Source organism: Lithobates pipiens, unplaced genomic scaffold (genome assembly GCF_037356315.1).
Source record: "Lithobates pipiens isolate NorthernLeopardFrog02 unplaced genomic scaffold, aLitPip1_a1.2 Scaffold_8, whole genome shotgun sequence".
Classification (NCBI taxonomy): Eukaryota; Metazoa; Chordata; class Amphibia; order Anura; family Ranidae; genus Lithobates; species Lithobates pipiens.
The window spans coordinates 267345319-267366293 of NW_027507903.1; the positions used below are offsets into that span (position 1 = coordinate 267345319).

General features: G+C 45.2%; 1 protein-coding gene across 3 annotated transcripts in view; it reads right to left on the minus strand.

Annotated features, from left to right (window-relative positions):
- METTL25 (methyltransferase like 25) overlaps nucleotides 1-20975 on the minus strand; it is a 403498-nt gene that overhangs the window by 252377 nt on the left and 130146 nt on the right. For all 3 annotated transcript variants that reach the window (XM_077471886.1, XM_077471887.1, XM_077471885.1), the window contains exons 3-4: nucleotides 18738-18902; nucleotides 6144-6250 (exon numbers count right to left, since the gene is read on the minus strand). In XM_077471886.1, the coding sequence (XP_077328012.1) occupies nucleotides 6144-6250; nucleotides 18738-18902 (272 nt within the window). The remainder of the gene's footprint in view (nucleotides 1-6143; nucleotides 6251-18737; nucleotides 18903-20975) is intronic.

Below are 20975 nucleotides of genomic sequence, written 5' to 3' on the forward strand. Positions count from 1 at the left end.
TTTTACCCCAGTCTAATAAAGAGATTGGTCGTTGCAGTATGCGGGACCATTTTTTCATGTAATTATGAGTGAGTTCCGTTAGAGGTGGGGTTTCCTGTAGGATTTTGTATATAGAGGAAATCTGTTTAGTTTCATAGGGGCCGTTGGCACACAGGGCCTCAAAATCAGTCGGTTTCTCCAAAGAAAGAGAGGGGGAGTTAGAGTGGAAGAAATGTTTAAACTGTAGGTATGAGTATAGAAGGGAGGTAGGCAGGTCATATTTTGTTTGCAGGTCTGAGAAAGGCATAAGTTTACGTGTAGCCGGATGTACGAGATGTCGCAACTGAAAGATTCCCGCCTGCGTCCAGGGAAGCATCCTTGTATAAGACAGACCATCGGGTATATCCGGGTTAAAGAGTACATTTAGAAATGGGGGACATTTAGAGGACAGGGAAAACTGTTCCGCACATCTCTTCCAAATGGAAAGGGTGAAAAGCATTGGTGCTAGGCATAAGGATCGCAATTGAGGCATAAATTTAGCAGAGGAAGGCCATAACAAATAGCACGGATGTACTGGAACAGTGACCCCCATCTCAATCTCAGCCCACCTGCTCTGAGCTTTTCTAGAGATCCAGGAAGTCAATACCCAGAGGTGAGAGGCGTAATAGTATTTAATGATATCTGGCGCCGCCAGTCCACCTCTAGACTTTGAAGAGTAGACTATGGAGCGTGCAATCCTATGGGATGCATTATGCCATATGAACTTGAGGCATTTTCTGTGGAGAAGTTTCAGTTGCGACATTGAGACTGGAATAGGAAGTGTTTCAAATAAATACAGTAATTTAGGAAGTATTGACATCTTAAGGACATTAATTCTACCGAGGAGAGAAATAGGAAGAGGGGACCACAGATTTAAGAGACGGGTTATTTCTGCAAACATGGGAGGAAAATTTGCTTGATAGAGGGAGTCGTACGAGGAAGTAAGATGAACTCCTAAGTACTTCAAGGAAGAAGGGCACCAACGATAGCTAAAGGTGCGTTGGAGGGTGTCAAGCAATGTTGGTGAAATGTTAATGGGTAGACCTTCTGTTTTTGACTGGTTGATTTTAAACCCTGAGAGAGAACCAAAGGTGGAGAGAATTGTCTGAAGGGAAGGTAAGGATATGAGGGGATGGGTGAGTGTCAGTAAAATATTGTCAGCAAAAAGTGATTTGTTTGTATTCTTGTTGTCGCAACGATACCCCCCGGATGTCTGGGTGAGACCTGATGGCTGAAGCTAGAGGTTCTAAGCTTAGAATAAACAACAAGGGTGACAAAGGGCACCCCTGTCTAGTGCCATTGGTGAGGGGGAACCGCTGCAACAAGTATGAGGACAATTGAACCTGAGAGGAAGGTGTAGAGTATAGAGCTTGCAAGGCTTGTATAAAGGGTCCTGAGAATCCGTATCTGGAAAGGGCCGCAAACATAAACGGCCAACTTAGGCGGTCAAAAGCTTTTTGTGCATCTAGGCTTAGGACAATGGCGGATTGCTTGGTTTTAGTCAAAAGATCTATCAGGTCTATAGTCCGTCGTGTATTGTCACCTGCATGTCGTGTTGGGACAAAGCCTACTTGGTCTTTGTGAATCAACATCGGTAGTAGTGGGGAAAGTCTGTTGGCCAGTAGTTTAGTGAAGATCTTATAATCCGAATTTAATAACGCAATAGGGCGATAATTATCTGGGAGTGATGGATCTTTACCCGGTTTAGGAATGACGGTTATGTGTGCATGTAGGAACTGTGAACGTGGGACAGAACCTTTGAGCAAAGAGGAAAATAAAGTCTGCAAGTAGGGATTTAGAATTGGAGCAAAGATTTTGTAGTAAATATAAGGGAGCCCTTCCGGGCCTGGGGATTTGTGAGCCGGCAAGGCTTTAATCACCCCCGCTATCTCATCCACAGTAATAGGGGCGTTGAGCGTGGAGTTTTGTGCAGTGGACAGTTTGGGTAGGTCTATGGAGGACATAAAATCATCAAATTTTGTCTGGGAGAATTGGGACGTAGAATCTGAACTTAAGCAGTTATAAAGTTTCTTGTAAAATTCACCAAATACCTGGGACATAGCCTTAGGGCAGTGGGTAGGAGTGCCGTCTGATCGCATCAAATGGTCAGGTATCGAAAGGAAGGGGCGTGATTTCAGTCTATTAACAAGCATTCTATGTGGCTTGTTTGCAAATTCATAGAACTTTTGCCTGGCCCATAGCATAGATTTGGAAATCCTGTTCATGTCAAAAGATTTGATGCGGTTCCGGAGAGAGGTAACTACTCTCAGTCGTTCCACCGTGGAGGAGGTGAGTAGGTGCATCTCTGCGATTTTCAGTTGAGCAAGGAGATCAGTTTTGAGTTTGATGGAGTCCCGCTTAAGGCGGGATCCCGCAGAGATACATTCACCCCTGAAAAAAGCCTTATGGGCCTCCCACAAGGTGGAAACCTCTGCAACCGATCCATCATTTAGGTGGAAAAATTCAGATAGTTTTTGATGCAATTGGGTTTGGATTTTTGGGTCTTTAATCAGAGATTCATTAAGACGCCAATGGCAGGTCTTGGGGGTGGAGGCCGTCAAGACAACGTCAAGTTCAATAGGTGCATGATCCGACAAAGTAATGGGGTTGATCTCAGAAGAGACGATGTATGGAAGGAAAGGGGCAGTTATAAAGAAGTGGTCCAATCTGGAATACATCTTGTGAGCGGGAGAGTAAAACGTATAGCTTGTCTGAGTAGGGTGTTTCACTCTCCATGTGTCAAAGAGGTTGTGCGATCTAGTTAGTTTACGGAATGAGGAGGCAAGCTTCTGGACCGCGGTCCGCGGGGTGTCTTGAAATAGGGCTCGTCTATCCTTAGTCGGGGACATGCACACATTGAAATCTCCCCCTATAATCATAAATGGTTGAGAAAACGATTGGAGTTTCTCCAAAACTTTTGTAATAAAACCAATCTGACCCACGTTTGGAGCATAGATGTTAGCTAAAATGAATTGAGTGTTCAGATGACTACAGCTCAGGAGCACAACACGACCGTGTGGATCCAGATAGGAAGAGAGGATGTGTAGCGGGCAAGAACGTTTAATGAGAATTGCCACACCAGCCTTCCCAGAGGGATCAGAGGCTAAATAGGCCAAAGGAAAATGCTTAGATGCGAATTTAAAGGATCCACCCGGTCTGAAGTGGGTCTCCTGGACCATGATCACCTCCGCATTGGAGGTCCTGAACTCCTTCAGAGCTTGCCATCTCTTGCTGATGGAATTCAGGCCCTTCACATTACAGGAGTATATTCTAAGAGCCATAGTAAATCAGACTCATGTATAGCTAACGTACCATAGTTTGTAAACCAACAGTAATATAACCTTAGTGCAATATGTACATTAACAAGTAAATATTTAAGTTGAAATGGTATCATAAAAGAAACATTGGTGACCAAAAAAGGGTCAGAAAACAGGCTTCCGTGAAGCGGGAATGAGAATCTATAAAAAAAAGAGAAAAAAAGAAGAAGAAAAAAACAACGGAAAAAATAATTTGAAAACATTTTTGGAGACCCTGAAGAGAAAAAAAACTTCAGGGAACCCAGGCAGCAGCCTGGGGTATTAGTAAGGGACATGGCAGACCATGCGATCCGACGGTAGATTCCCGTCTCTTCAAAGAAAAATAGTCAGCTCCGTTCAATGGATGGTTAGCAGTTAAACAAAAGGATTGTAAGCTATTGTAAGATTGGTAAGGTTGGGAAATGCTCAAGAGAGCCTTGAAGAGGGAGCCCCCTCAGGTAGGAAATCTTGCAGGATTAGCTCGTTGAGGAGTGGAGAAGGACTTCTGCGGTCGCCGACGTACGGGGGTCCATATCTTGGCTGGTGTCGTCAGAGGCTTGGGGTTTTGGATGGGAAGCTGTAGGTCCTCCTCAGGGATGGGTGGGAGACCTAGGTTACGAATGAAGGCTTCGCTTTCAGAAAGGTCACGTAGGGAGAATTGGGCGCCATCTTTAGATACAGAGAGACAAAATGGAAACCCCCAGCGGTAAGGCACTTGATGGTTTTGTAAGTGCGTGGTAACTGGGCGGAAGCTGCGTCTTTTTGCCAGGGTGATAGGGGAGAGGTCGCTGAAAATTTGAATCTTGGCTTGTTTAAAGTCAATGCGAGACTTGTTGCGAGTTGCGGTAGTGAGGGCTTCCTTACTCTCATAATAATGAAAACGGACAATGACGTCCCTGGGGTTAGAGCCGAGTGGAGGTTTAGGAGCCAGAGATCTGTGAGCCCGGTCAAGACGCCAATCGATATCTGGGATGTGGGGGGCCAAGGTGACAAATAGGCTTAGGAGGTATGGGCGGAGTTCTTTATCACTGATAGCCTCAGGTACTCCCCGGATTCTTAGGTTCTGAAGCCTTTCTCTGTTCTCCAAGTCCTCTTGTTGGAGCTGGAGTTGGGAGGCCGTGTGCTTCATAGCGGCGTTGTCTTCCTCCAGAGCGTGTACATATTGGGTCAACTCGTCGAATTTGTTCTCCAGGGTGTCTGTACGTTCTCCAAGTTGATCTATTTCCCCACGGAGTTCGTGTGCTATTTTACCCACCTCTCTAGCTATGTTATGGGTCAGGTCCTGGAGCAGTGATTGAAGCTTAAGGTCCAACACAGCTACTGTCACCATAGCTGATGTATCGGAGAGTTGTGTTGGGTGGGACCTGAGGTCCGTCTGAGGTGGTTGTTCGGCTGTGGAGAGGGAGTCGGTAGGGACTGGTGAACACGACGCAGCATTCGGGGTCGGGGATTGTGACTTATACAGGAAGCACTCCATGGTTTTATTAGGTGGTGGCGGGATAAATCCACGGTAAATTTCTTTCTGGAAACCAATCTTTCCCATAAGCACCTCGGAAGTAGCTGACCAGCTGTGGTGTCGCTCCTGGATCTAAAGAAGCTGTGGACGCTGTACAGGAGCTGCAAATGTAGGGACGGGGACCGAAAGTCTACATGACTTCCATCCTACATGTCACGCCTGAGGCCCCTCAGTGCCAGAGACCCTGCGTGGGGCGATCCAGACCCGGAGGAGTTAGGAAGGGTCCTAAAGGCCTGTCGCCGGGTGGAGCAAGATGGCCGATGTATGCGGTTATGGGGAATAAGCCCCTATCTGCACTGGTACAAGGTAAGTTGCCAGCAGGATACCCTGAGACAGGCCAGTGTCTGGCGCTGTATAATCGGGATGGTCCAGGGAAGGCAAAGCAACGAGGCTGATAACTCGTGTCAGGGTGTAGCAAGATGGCTGCTTCCTACCTATGTCCTGGCTGACCGACGTAGCAGGCTTGGGAGCAGAATCCGCGGCCCCACTGACCACGTAGGAAGGGGTGCCCAGCTGTAGAACAGTCCAGAAAGGAGATGCAGGTGTAGGGGAGCGGGTGGATCCAGAGAACAGCGGAGGAGTTGCTGTCGGGTGGGCCAAGATGGCCGCCGTTTCCCTCAAACAGGCCGGAGCCGCGGAATCCACTCCAGGCGGCCTGGCTCCAGGAGATCGCCGCGTACCTGGGCCTCAGCGGACCCCTGGCAGGCCGAAGAACAGCCACGGGAGGGCCCGGATGGCAGGAGGCAGCGGCGTCCGTTCCGCAGGGTGTACCAAGATGGCCGCCGTATGCTCCAACTAGGCCGAAGCCGCGGACTCGCGCAGCAGCGGCCGCGGCGAGTGCGCGATCCGCGTCTCCGGTGCCCAGAGGACCCCAGATACCGAGGGACACCGGGATCCGCACTGAGGACCAGGCAAGGGCCGAGGGACCCGAGAATCCACAACTTAGGCCTTCGGAAGGCCGGAGCTCACAGCCAGAGCATCCACTCAGCTCAACGTCCGGACACGCCCCCCCCCCCCCCCCACTCGTTTTAATACTCCTGAGTTCCATAGTGGCCACAAAGCGAGATGAGCAGCCTCACTACATAATAGGAAAATAAAGAAATGGGGAAGTTACGGGCCAGGAGAGAACTGGTCACTGATTGCTGAATTCAACATTCTTTTTTTGGGGGGAACCAAGGAGCCAAATAAATAAAGTGTGTAAATTAATAAAATCATTACTCGGAGGCCACTGTGCTTAGTTTATCGCACACAGGGCTGCAAAAAAGAGGATTATTTATAAAAACAGCAAACATCAAGAAACTGTAGAAATGTACCTGTTTTATGTGATAGATATTTGCAATGCCTTCCACCAGCAACGACATGACCATAACTTCATGTGATTTCTTATCATTCATAAACTGGTCTGTTTTTATTTCTTTATCTGTTGATAAATAGAGCAACACACAATTTATAACATATTAGCAAATTGTGTTAACTGGAAGTCACTAAAATACACCATGCAGTATACAAGCCCCAATGTTATATTGAGCTTTTGCCTGGTTTGTTATTGTGTTACTCTGATTGAGAGGATAATACTCTGCAAATTTAATGTTAGAGGATGAAGCTGTGTTCACTTTACCCATTTACACGCAACAAAAATTAAAAAACTGGATTTTTTTTTCTTGCACAGGATTGGGTATTTAAGGTGAACACAGCTTCATCTTACTTAGAAATAGTTACACATGCGCCGTAGACAGCTGTGACTGTCTTTTAATAAGTATCTCCTAAACCATGTAGGTTTAGGAGATATTTCTTGGACCTACGGGTATGCCTTAATCTAGGCTTACCTGTAGGTCAAAGTGGTTTGTAAGGGCCATTTAGGGGCTGATTAAACTATGACTAAAAGTACTCTGACTAAAACCGGAACAAAATCAGTACATTTTAGTCAACTAAAATTGAATGGCGTTTGTTAAATTGTAATACATTTAAGGTTTAAGACTGAAACAACAAGATCAACCACAGGGATAAACTACTTCTTTGTGCACTTTTTTCCCCCTGGATTCAGCAAAGATTTCGGGGAGTTCAAAATCCTGTCTGGAGTCATCCAATCACCATAGACTACGCATTCTATCTGTCCATAAAAAGGAAATGTTTTGAAAGATTTTTTTTTTATTTATTTTTTTTATTGTTTATTTATAAAGTTTTTTCCAAAAAAAGGTACAATACAGTATAAAGAAAAAGCATTTCAACTTTCGATAATACAAAGCCATGTATATAGAAACGTACAAAATCGAGCGTACATACAGGTATGTTCATAAAGTAAGCATCTTCCGACCACGGATCATTCAAGTGCAATTAGCATACCATATCATGTGGTAAATGAAAGCGGAAGAGGATATATAGTTACGTATAACAACAATACAGGAAAAAAAAAAAAAGAAAGAATAAGATAGCAGGATACAACTTAATCAGACGTTTGCATCCTGGGAATCAGGAGGTTTAAGGGTTAGCAGACTCAAGGGGGAACTCAGAGTCGTCCCATTTCTTCCATATTTTATAAAAAGAGGGTAGTGTATCTTCCGTTTTAGCAGTCAAGTGTTCCATCCTACGTATATCTGCCATTATGGAAAGAAAAAGATGGAATGTGGGGGGAGTGGTGGATAGCCAATGTCTAGGAATTGCTCTCTTAGCGGCCAGAAGGATAAAGGACATCAGGTTGCGCGAGGGTTTAGACAGTCTCGGTAAAGGAAGGCCTAGAAGGAAGTGCATGGGATTCAGAGGGATAGGTGACATTAGTACCTTTTGTAAAAGATCCTGAATTTTAGTCCAATAAGGGCTAATAAAGGGGCATTCCCAAAATATATGGAAATGAGAACCTACAGACTTGCCGCATCTCCAGCAAATATTGGAGATGGCTGGGTTGCGAGCATGCAGCAAGTCCGGGGTCCTGTACCAAAACATCAAGATCTTAATAGCGGTTTCCCTCTGCACTACACAACGTGACGTTTTGGATGTAGATTCCCATATTTTACCCCAGTCTAATAGAGAGATTGGTCGTTGCAGTATGCGGGACCATTTTTTCATGTAATTATGAGTGAGTTCCGTTAGAGGTGGGGTTTCCTGTAGGATTTTGTATATAGAGGAAATCTGTTTGGTTTCATAGGGGCCGTTGGCACACAGGGCCTCAAAATCAGTCGGTTTCTCCAAAGAAAGAGAGGGGGAATTAGAGTGGAAGAAATGTTTAAACTGTAGGTATGAGTATAGAAGGGAGGTAGGCAAGTCATATTTTGTTTGCAGATCTGAGAAAGGCATAAGTTTACGCGTGGCCGGATGTACGAGATGTCGCAACTGAAAGATTCCCGCCTGCGTCCAGGGAAGCATCCTTGTATAAGACAGACCATCGGGTATATCCGGGTTAAAGAGTACATTTAGAAATGGGGGACATTTAGAGGATAGGGAAAACTGCTCCGCACATCTCTTCCAAATGGAAAGGGTGAAAAGCATTGGTGCTAGGCATAAGGATCGCAATTGAGGCATAAATTTAGCAGAGGAAGGCCATAACAAATAGCACGGGTGTACTGGAACAGTGACCGCCATCTCAATCTCAGCCCACCTGCTCGGAGCCTTTCTAGAGATCCAGGAAGTCAATACCCGGAGGTGAGAGGCGTAATAGTATTTAATGAAATCTGGTGCCACCAGTCCACCTCTAGACTTTAAAGAGTAGACTACGGAGCGTGCAATCCTATGGGATGCATTATTCCATATGAACTTGAGGCATTTTCTTTGGAGAAGTTTCAATTGCGACATTGGGACTGGGATAGGAAGTGTTTCAAATAAATACAGTAATTTAGGAAGTATTGACATCTTAAGGACATTAATTCTACCGAGGAGAGAAATAGGAAGAGGGGACCACAGATTTAAGAGACGGGTTATTTCTGCAAACATGGGAGGAAAATTTGCTTGATAGAGGGAGTCGTACGAGGAAGTAAGATGAACTCCTAAGTACTTCAAGGAAGAAGGGCACCAACGATAGCTAAAGGAGCGTTGGAGGGTGTCAAGCAATGTTGGTGAAATGTTAATGGGTAGACCTTCTGTTTTTGACTGGTTGATTTTAAACCCTGAGAGAGAACCAAAGGTGGAGAGAATTGTCTGAAGAGAAGGCAAGGATATGAGGGGATGGGTGAGTGTCAGTAAGATATCGTCAGCAAAAAGTGATAGTTTGTATTCTTGTTGTCGCAACGATACCCCCCGGATGTCTGGGTGAGACCTGATGGCTGAAGCTAGAGGTTCTAAGCTTAGAATAAACAACAGGGGTGACAAAGGGCACCCCTGTCTAGTGCCATTGGTGAGGGGGAACCGCTGCGACAAGTATGAGGACAGTTGAACCTGAGAGGAAGGTGTAGAGTATAGAGCTTGCAAGGCTTGTATAAAGGGTCCTGAGAATCCGTATCTGGAAAGGGCTGCAAACATAAACGGCCAACTTAGGCGGTCAAAAGCTTTTTGTGCATCTAGGCTTAGGACAATGGCGGATTGCTTGGTTTTAGTCAAAAGATCTATCAGGTCTATACTCCGTCGTGTATTATCACCTGCATGTCGCGTTGGGACAAAGCCTAATTGGTCTCTGTGAATCAACCTCGGTAGTAGTGGGGAAAGTCTGTTGGCCAGTAGTTTAGTGAAGATCTTATAGTCCGAATTTAATAACGCAATAGGGCGATAATTATCTGGGAGAGACGGATCTTTACCCGGTTTAGGAATGACGGTTATGTGTGCATGTAGGAACTGTGAATGTGGGACAGAACCTTTGAGCAAAGAGGAAAATAAAGTCTGCAAGTAGGGATTTAGAATTGGAGCATAGATTTTGTAGTAAATATAAGGGAGCCCGTCCGGGCCTGGGGATTTGTGAGCCGGCAAGGCTTTAATCACCCCCGCTATCTCATCCACAGTAATAGGGGCGTTGAGCGTGGAGTTTTGTGCAGTGGACAGTTTGGGTAGGTCTATGGAGGACATAAAATCATCAAATTTTGTCTGGGAGAATTGGGACGTAGAATCTGAACTTAAGCAGTTATAAAGTTTCTTGTAAAATTCACCAAATACCTGGGACATAGCCTTAGGGCAGTGGGTAGGAGTGCCGTCTGATCGCATCAAATGGTCAGGTATCGAAAGGAAGGGGCGTGATTTCAGTCTATTAACAAGCATTCTATGTGGCTTGTTTGCAAATTCATAGAACTTTTGCCTGGCCCATAGCATAGATTTGGAAATCCTGTTCATGTCAAAAGATTTGATGCGGTTCCGGAGAGAGGTAACTACTCTCAGTCGTTCCACCGTGGGGGAGTTGAGTAGGTGCATCTCTGCGATTTTCAGTTGAGCAAGGAGATCAGTTTTGAGTTTGATGGAGTCCCGCTTAAGGCGGGATCCCGCAGAGATGCATTCACCCCTGAAAAAAGCCTTATGGGCCTCCCACAAGGTGGAAACCTCTGTAACCGATCCATCATTTAGGTGGAAAAATTCAGATAGTTTTTGATGCAATTGGGTTTGGATTTTTGGGTCTTTAATCAGAGATTCATTAAGACGCCAATGGCAGGTCTTGGGGGTGGAGGCCGTCAAAACAATGTCAAGTCCAATGGGTGCATGATCCGACCAAGTAATGGGGTTGATCTCAGAAGAGACAATGTATGGAAGGAGAGGGGCAGTTACAAAGAAGTGGTCCAATCTGGAATACATCTTGTGAGCAGGAGAGTAAAACGTATAGCTTGTCTGAGTAGGGTGTTTCACTCTCCATGTGTCAAAGAGGTTGTGCGATCTAGTTCGTTTACGGAATGAGGAGGAAAGCTTCTGGACCGCGGTCCGCGGGGTGTCTTGAAATAAGGCTCGTCTATCCTTAGTCGGGGACATGCACACATTGAAATCTCCCCCTATAATCATAAATGGTTGAGAAAACGATTGGAGTTTCTCCAAAACTTTTGTAATAAAACCAATCTGACCCACGTTTGGAGCATAGATGTTAGCTAAAATGAATTGAGTGTTCAGATGACTACAGCTCAGGAGCACAAAACAACCGTGTGGATCCAGATAGGAAGAGAGGATGCGTAGCGGGCAAGAACGTTTAATGAGAATTGCCACACCAGCCTTCCCAGAGGGATCAGAGGCTAAATAGGCCAAAGGAAAATGCTTAGATGCGAATTTAAAGGATCCACCCGGTCTGAAGTGGGTCTCCTGGACCATGATCACATCCGCATTGGAGGTCCTGAACTCCTTCAGAGCTTGCCATCTCTTGCTGATGGAATTCAGGCCCTTCACATTACAGGAGTATATTCTAAGAGCCATAGTAAATCAGACTCGTGTATAGCTAGCGTACCATAGTTTGTAAACCAACAGTAATATAACCTTAGTGCAACATGTACATTAACAAGTAAATATTCAAGTTGAAATGGTATCATAAAAGAAACAGTGGTGACCAAAAAAGGGTCAGAAAACAGGCTTCCGTGAAGTGGGAATGAGAATCCATAAAAAAAAGAGAAAAAAAGAAGAAGAAAAAAACAACGGAAAAAAAAATTTGAAAACATTTTTGGAGACCCTGAAGAGAAAAAAACTTCAGGGAACCCAGGCAGCAGCCTGGGGTATTAGTAAGGGACATGGCAGACCATGCGATCCGACGGTAGATTCCCGTCTCTTCAAAGAAAAATAGTCAGCTCTGTTCAATGGATGGTTAGCAGTTAAACAAAAGGATTGTAAGCTATTGTAAGATTGGTAAATGTTCAAGAGAGCCTTGAAGAGGGAGCCCCCTCAGGTAGGAAATCTGGCAGGATTAGCTCGTTGAGGAGTGGAGAAGGACTTCTGCGGTCGCCGACGGACGGGGGTCCATATCTTGGCTGGTGTCGTCAGAGGCTTGGGGTTGTGGATGGGAAGCTGTAAGTCCTCCTCAGGGATGGGTGGGAGACCTAGGTTACGAATGAAGGCTTCGCTTTCAGAAAGGTCCCGTAGGGAGAATTGGGCGCCATCTTTAGATACAGAGAGACGAAATGGAAACCCCCAGCGGTAAGGCACTTGATGGTTTTGTAAGTGTGTGGTAACTGGGCGGAAGCTGCGTCTTTTCGCCAGGGTGATAGGGGAGAGGTCGCTGAAAATTTGAATCTTGGCTTGTTTAAAGTCAATGCGAGACTTGTTGCGAGTTGCGGTAGTGAGGGCTTCCTTACTCTCATAATAATGAAAACGGACAATGACGTCCCTGGGGTTAGAGCCGAGTGGAGGTTTAGGAGCCAGAGATCTGTGAGCCCGGTCAAGACGCCAATCGATATCTGGGATGTGGGGGGCCAAGGTGACAAATAGGCTTAGGAGGTATGGGCGGAGTTCTTTATCACTGATAGCCTCAGGTACTCCCCGGATTCTTAGGTTCTGACGCCTTTCTCTGTTCTCCAAGTCCTCTTGTTGGAGCTGGAGTTGGGAGGCCGTGTGCTTCATAGCGGCATTGTCTTCCTCCAGGGCGTGTACATATTGGGTCAACTCATCGAATTTGTTCTCCAGGGTGTCTGTACGTTCTCCAAGTTGATCTATTTCCCCACGGAGTTCGTGTGCTATTTTACCCACCTCTCTAGCTATGTTATGGGTCAGGTCCTGGAGCAGTGATTGAAGCTTAAGGTCCAACACAGCTACTGTCACCATAGCTGATGTATCGGAGAGTTGTGTTGGGTGGGACCTGAGGTCCGTCTGAGGTGGTTGTTCGGCCGTGGGGAGGGAGTCGGAAGGGACTGGTGAAGACGACGCAGCATTCGGGGTCGGGGATTGTGACTTATACAGGAAGCGCTCCATGGTTTTATTAGGTGATGGCGGGATAAATCCACGGTAAATTTCTTTCTGGAAACCAATCTTTCCCATAAGCAGCTCGGAAGTAGCTGACCAGCTGTGGTGTCGCTCCTGGATCTAAAGAAGCTGTGGATGCTGTACAGGAGCTGCAGATGTAGGGACGGGGACCGAAAGTCTACATGACTTCCATCCTACATGTCACGCCTGAGGCCCCTCAGTACCAGAGACCCTGCGTGGGGCGATTCAGACCCGGAGGAGTTAGGAAGGGTCCTAAAGGCCTGTAGCCGGGTGGAGCAAGATGGCCGATGTATGTGGTTATGGGGAATAAACCCCTATCTGCATTGGTACAAGGTAAGTTGCCAGCAGGATACCTTGAGACAGGCCAGTGTCTGGTGCTGTGTAATCGGGATGGTCCAGGGAAGGCAAAGCAATGAGGCTGATAACTCGTGTCAGGGTGTAGCAAGATGGCTGCTTCCTACCTATGTCCTGGCTGACTGACGAAGTAGGCTTGGGAGCAGAATCCGCGGTCCCACTGACCACGTGGGAAGGGGTGCCCAGCTGTAGAACAGTCCAGAAAGGAGACGCAGGTGTAGGGGAGCCGGTGGATCCAGAGAACAGCGGAGGAGTTGCTGCTGGGTGGGCCAAGATGGCCGCCGTTTCCCTCAAACAGGCCGGAGCTGCGGAATCCACTCCAGGCGGCCTGGCTCCAGGAGATCGCCGCGTACCCGAGCCCCAGCGGACCCCTGGCAGGCCGAAGAACAGCCACGGGAGGGCCCGGATGGCAGGAGGCAGCGGCGTCCGTTCCGCGGGGTGTACCAAGATGGCCGCCGTATGCTCCGACTAGGCCGAAGCCACGGACTTGCGTAGGAGCGGCCGCGGCGAGTGCTCGATCCGCGTCTCCGGTGCCCAGAGGTCCCCAGATACCGAGGGACTCCGGGATCCGCACCGAGGACCAGGCAAGGGCAGAGGGACCCGAGAATCCACCACTTAGGCCTTCGGAAGGCCGGAGCTCACAGCCAGAGCGTCCACTCAGCTCAACGTCCGGCCACGCCCCCGTTTTGAAAGATTTTATAGGTCTCTTTGTACCCAAAGGGTACACACCTGGTCATCCACCTGAGACTTAGCTCTGAGTGGTTGAATTTTTAGCACCAAATGTTTAGTTTATACTGTGATATAATGATTACAATTCAAATACCCCCTGGTCTTTAACAGTAATGGTCAGAAGTATACAGGCTGAACCAGTCTTACCTGTCTTTGATGCTGGACTGTAGGTTTTACTCATCACTGTGGGTATAACTCTGAATGGATCTTCAGGGTGTGAAAGTGGCGTAGCGTGGGTTGTCAGCACCCGTGCAAGGCAAATATGTGCCCCCTAACCTGTGGACTTTTAGCACCTAAGAATGAGGGCCCAGGGACTGCTCTGCTGCTGCTTACATGCTGTGGCTGTCAAAACTCAAAGGGTTCCTCCACTCACAGCCTGAGCCTCTGATTGGCTGTCTGCAGCCTTTTATTATTGATTAGATCTGAGATATCTCTTTGACTACAGTAGTTAAAGAGATATCTTCTCATTATCAACCAATAATAAGGATGCTGGTAGCCAATCAGATTCTCGGGTTGTAAATAACAAGGAGATGGTGAGAGACATTTGAAATAAGTGGGAGGAGAGGGGGACATCTGGGATAAGTGGGAGGAGAGGAGGGTTACTGGGGAGAGGAGGGATATTGGGGAGAGGAGGGACATTGGGATAAGTGGGGGAGAGGAGGGACATTGGGGATAAATGGGAGGAAGGGGGACATTTAGGCTAAGTGGGGGGAAGGGGGACATTTGGGATAAGTGGGAGGAGGGGGACACTTGGGATAAGTGGGAGGAGGGGGGGCACTCGGGATAAGTTGGAGGAGGGGGGGCACTCGGGATAAGTGGGAGGAGGGGGGTACTTGGGATAAGTGGGAGGGGGGGCACTTGGGATAAGTGGGAGAAGGGGGGCATTTGGGATAAGTGGGAGGAGGGGGGCATTTGAAATAAGTGGGGGGAGAGGAGGAACTTTTGGGATAAGTTGGAGGAGAGGTGGGACATTTGGGATAAGTGGGGGAAGAGAAGGGATGCTTTTTTTTTTGTCCACCATCGATCTGACCTTTGTCTGCCACACTGCCAGACTGACTGGCTGCCTGCCACAATCAACGGGGAATGGTGCGTGTCTCAGATCCAGCAGTCAGGAGAAGAAGATGGCTGAGACAGGACTCCAGGAGGATTAAGGGCAGGCCAGCCCCGCTGCCTCACATGAACCCATACGCCCAATCACAGGGCACCCAGCTGACATTAAACATGGCTGCCAGATCGCAGGGGACACAGGGAATAGGAATTAGGACTACAGAGCCAGAGTGACACACACTGGCACGGGATTTCACCCCCAACTGTTGCGGCCAGGGCCACGGCCCCCCTCATACCCCCTTCGCTATGCCACTGGGATTTGATTTCTGCTGGAAACTGTTTTCACTACAAAACAGATCATGATTTACTGTACAGTAGGAAATGGTGCAGCCACACCCTGGTCTCTTGGATGCCCAGGACAGAGCACACTATGTGCAATTTAAAGTAATTGTAAAGCGTTTATTACTTTTAAAAAAACAAAAACAAATATGTCATACTTACCTCTACTGTGCAGCTCGCTTTGCACAGAGTGGCCCCAAACACCATCTTCTGGGTTGCTCTCCTGGGGGGTTACCTTGTGGGCATGCTCCCGTTTCCATTATTCGGTGTCCATAGCCACCGAATGCATGACTTGGCCTCGGCCTAGCCCCCCGCGTCATTGGATTTGATTGACAGCAGCGGGAGGTAATGGCTGCGCTACTATCAATCAATCCAATCAAGAGCCGAGAACACAGGCAGAGGGACAGCGCGTCCCTGCCGGGTCACTTTCTAGGGCTCAGGTAAGTAAAACGGGGGAGGGGGGGCTGGGGGGTCGGTCACTGCCAGGTGTTTTTTCACCTTGATGCATAGGATGCATTAAGGTGAAAAAACACAAGGATTTACAACCCCTTTAAACAATGGTTGGAGTGCATGGGCTGTTCCTAAAAATTATCCCAAAAACAAAAGCCACCCAAATAACATTATTAAACCAACTGTCACATAGTAGGCACCTGTCTGTTCATTACTGGCTATTTGTTTTCCAAATGTCTGTCTTTTTTTTAGCTTTCAGCTTTTTTAAAAGCAAAAATAAATACATTTTTTCTTTAGGCTTGTTCCTTTTTATTTTTACCTGGAAATCTGGCCAGTAACACACTTGCTATCACAGGTTTGGACAACAGTCCAGAGAGAGGGTTTTTTTTAAATGCACTAGTAGATTTAGATGGACTTGACTAACAAATGAAAAACAAACAATTTATAGGCAATCACAGCAAAATATTTTCCCATTTTGGGATAAAGGTTTTACATAAATGAATGCATTACAACCGTAAGCACCCCCCGCCATTGGTATAGGTTTGTTTTTATCTTTTGACACTTTTGATGGATAGCTTGGTCTGTTAAAGAAAGTTGAAAAATCACAGACTTACTGCCCGGATCACCAGGTGAAACTCCACTTTTGTTGAGGAAAAACATTCCACTCTGGGTGATCTCTGTACATTACAAGGATTTTAACAAACGTTGTTGCAGATTTCTACCTTTTGTTATTCTTTAGAAATCAATGTTTGTTTCTCTTTGCACATGTGCCAGCTACTGTACCTGCAGGGCTCTAATGAGGAAAATTGCAGGGTCTGTATCCCTTTAGACATGATTTCCTATTGGGAGTAGCTTATCAAAAATGCAACTTTTGTTGCTGGTAATGCCAAAAATCTGACTTGTGCAGACTTCTGAGAAATCAGTGAGCCAATCACACAAGCAGAACATGATAATTGTGGGGAGCATTCTGTGCACACAACACCTCCAGGCAGCCAAATTGCACGGCATTTTACAGAAAATTACAGAGCTGCAGATTGAAAAGAAAAGGTAATTTTTTTTTTTATTATTTGATCATTTTTCCCATGAAAATGGAGTTACAATTGAAAAAAAAAAGAAAAAAAAAAGCAGCCACATCTAAGAACTGGTAAGCTGCAATTTAATATATTTTTGTGTTTGAGTTTAAAACCACTTTAACCACTTCAATACAGGGCACTTCCCCCCTTCCTGCCCAGGCCAATTTTTAGCTTTCAGCGCTGTCGAATTTTAAATGACAAGTGCGCAGTACCCAAACTAAATTTTTATAATTTTTATCATTTTTCTATCTATTTGTTCCCACAAATAGAGCTTTCTTTTGGTGGTATTTGATCACCTCTGGGGGTTTTATTTTTTGCTAAACAAATTTAAAAAAGACTGAAAATTTTGAAAAAAAAAAAAAGTTTATTTGTTTCGGTTATAACATTTTGCAAATAAGTAAGTTTTCTCCTTCACTGATGGGCACTGATGAGGCTGCACTGACGGGCACTGATAAGGCAGCATTGATGAGGTGGAACTAATATGCAGCTCTGATGGGCACTTATAGATGGCACTGATAGGTGGCACTGATTGATGGCTCTGATAGGCAGCACTGATGAGGAGGCACTGGCAGGCATTACTGATAGGCACTGATTGGTAACTCTGGTGGTCATGGGTGGGCATACCTGGTGGTCCTGGGTGGGTATCCTTGGGGCAGGCTGCACTGATAGTAAATCTGTGCAGACCCCCCCCCCCCCCCAGGAGAGCAGCCGATCGGCTCTCCTCTACTTGTGTCTACAGTGCGAGTGGAGGAAAATCCAATAAATGGCCCTTCCTGTTTACGCTGTGATCAGCTGTGATTGGACACAGCTGATCACATGGTAAAGAGCCAATGTCAGAGGCTCTTTACCGAGACCGGTGAGTCGGTGTGTCAGACTGACACACCACACCAATGATCACTGTGATACGTGCTCCTGCGGTGCGCAATTGCGGCTTATCCTGCTGAAAGACCTTTGACGTCCAGTCAGGATAACTTGACCACATTCTGCTATATGGCAGGTGGAAAGTGATTAAGCAAGAGTGCTCTCTCCTGTGATGCTATCGTCTGTATTACCAACTATCTTTTTTTTTATCAACAACAGAATAACTGAAAGAACATGTTCTTGACTGATAAATATTGCAATTTTCTCTAGTCCTGAACAGCATGCCCTAAAAGCTAAGCAATTTGAGGACATGTCTTCCTTACTAGTAGAGTATTAAAGTGGTTGTAAATCCTGTTACAACCCTGTTACAGAGGAGATTGCGGCTCTGTGTTACTCAGCGGCGCTCGCTCCTCCTCTTCCCTCTGAGACAGCAGGGATAATCTAACACTGGCGAAGCTGCGATGATGGGAAAGGTGAGGCTGCAGATGGGCACTGAACAGGCTGCATTCTTGGCCAATTTAATGGCAGCAGATGGGCACTGAGAAGGGTGCATTGATGGGCAATTTAGAGTCTTCAGATGGGCACTGAGCGAGGGTGCATTGAGCTGTGACCCTAATTTTGCTTCACGTTCTTAATTTAAAATATACATTTTTTTTCCTTAAACTTCTCTCCTGAAATTGGGGTGTGTGTTATACACTGATAAATACTGTATTTCATAATGAGCTAGTATGCAATGCATACTAGCTCATTATGCCATTGTCTTGCAGGAATTTTTTTTTCCGGAGGTTTACAACCTCTTTAAGGAAAATTGGATTTCAAAGACAAAGCAGTAAGACACAAGGGCATTATCCCCCTATACAATCATCTGTCTGGTGAAAGATCTTTCCATAAATATACATAGCAGGACTTTACAGGGTTTTTTGCCTATTGTGCAAAGGAGGGGGAAAGCAAACAGACATTCAGTATCCGCTTACTAAAAAGTGTAGCAATCGGTCAAAAACAAAAAAATCCACATAGCAAAGTTATATCCCAACATGTTTATGTCCACTAGTGCATATATGCATATGTGGATCATCACTCAATCTAGCTGACTGGCTAAAGAGGATCACTTTTCATCTCACATCTAAGTGCATCTTGTTTAATTGTTAATGAAACATGCAACATTTTAATGTACTAATATCAATGTTGGGGGTTGCAACGACAGCAGTAGCAGTTATCCCTACAGTGAATTGTCATCAACACTACACAAATACTTACCAGTTTGCTCTGGTTTTCGTATAGCAAAGGCATCAATCAGTTCTTCAATGGGTGTGCATAATCCCATATTTATTAAAGAATAATGCCGAGCTGTCTCCACAAATGCTTCCAAATTCACCAGTTGCTTCGTTGCTTTAGAAAAGATTCTTGATACATCAGGAGCATCTAATTAGGATACAAAACAAATAGTTACATCACAGCAGTTTTTATATAATGGATTATATAGGTATTACGTTTTCTGTCACTAAATATATGCTTCAGTGAGAGAGTAGCCAGACACTAAAAAACCCAAAAAGCCAAATAATAACAGGATCCCTCTAACCAATATACCATTTTGGTATAAATCCCCAATCAGCTTGTTTTGCCTTGAGTGTGTAATAGTGTAACTTAATAAATGATACTAAATCTTGTGCATATACAAATAAAGTGCATAGTGCTTATCTAAAAACTATAGCAATTGATGATTAATAGATAAACTGGAGGCGCATCCCATTCACGTCAATTCCATTTTCTGTCTCACCACAGTGGTGGAATGCACGCCGATCAACAAAGCACGAGTGGGACAGCCATACCTTCCATTTGTCTGGTGATACATGCTTTAAACCTCCTGTGCTGAAGAAAGCAAACAAAGGGGGGGAAGTTTGGGACTTTAAATGAGGAACAATTACGTGCCTCCATCCTGATAATCGGTAAATATCAAGGGAAGATTGGGACTTTGGATGAAGCAAATTGGATAGTGGAGGTAAATAACATCTTATTTAAATTTCACCATAAAAATGTTTAATTGTTAACATAAATATAAAAGCAGAGAAGAATATTAGTTCCATATACATACAGGTAATGTACACATGGCAAAAGCATAGTAAAAAATATCCATATATGTAGTGATACATAGTTTTGTAAATAGGTAAATAGTGTAGCACAGAGTTGCCAACAGCAGCATGCCGGGCACCGACAAATGCATCCACCAAATAAGAAATAAAATAATATTCATGGGTACATAAAAATAGTTCAATGAACATGATTCCATATGAAAAGTAGCTGAAGCATCAAAACAAGGCTCGATGCGTTTCGTGGATGATGTTTCCACTCATCAGGAGCTGATGCAGTCAAAATTCCTATAGAATAGGAGGAAAGGCACCTACTAATCTAAGCGGCCATTTGCCACGTTTTTAAAATTGCCTTTTAATTAAACTGTATTACGATATGGTCCTATTTTTTCAACTGTTACTGGGGTGGAGTATTAGCAAGATTCCAGCCACATCTCCTCTGATATGCCAGCAAGACCACATAGCCACATTAAAAAGCCCCATCTGACCTTTTTTAAGTTAAAGAGGTCATGGTGGTCTGGTGAGTAGGAATTTCACTCAAATCCACTGAGTGTTTTTCATGAAGTTTGCCATTGGTGATGGTGTAAAGACTGAAGTTGCATCACAAAAGAATTATGCACTTTGTTATTGATGAAATGTCTTAATCACTGTGATTCCAGCACTGGATTATCTATTAATCATCAAATTCTATAGTATTTAGATAAGCACTATATTTGTATATGCACAAGATTTAGTATAATTTATTAAGTTACACTATTGACAGCGTCCCCTCTCATTACACACCCCAAATCAGACAAAGCTAGCACTATTGCACGTTGAGGGGAGCAGCTTACTATATACAATTTTTTAGAACTAGCTCACAAGCTAACAAGCTTGGTTTGCCTTGAAGTTATTTCAGAAATCTCTGCCTCTGAATTCCTATTACTAGCCATGCAATGTAATGCTTTTATGTAAGACTCTAAAGTACCTTTTAATTATTTGAATATCCTAATTACACAGTTTACATAAATAAATCAATTCAGTCAGTGCCTTATCTACAGTTCTTCATTCAAATATGCTACTAATTAAAGAATAAGTAGTCAACACCCGTACTAAATATGACAGGTGAACTGAGAGAGAATCCATTGAGATGCCAGTACTAAAGCCTTTGAGAAATGTTAAAATTCAGTGTATGTTTTACAACCTTTCTATTACTAGAGTCCAGATGGGAGCACCGCAATTCTGGGTGGACATCAGATGACATCCTCCTAGTTGGCGCCCTAGGGGGTGTGCAGTGGAGCGTTCTGTGACTTGTTGTGTACCCTTGGCACAGCGGAACACAGATTGGTGTAACACTGTATGTGGCCCTGGTACCGTGTGATCGCTGTGACTAATCACATCAATCACACGTAAAAAAAACAATGGCTTG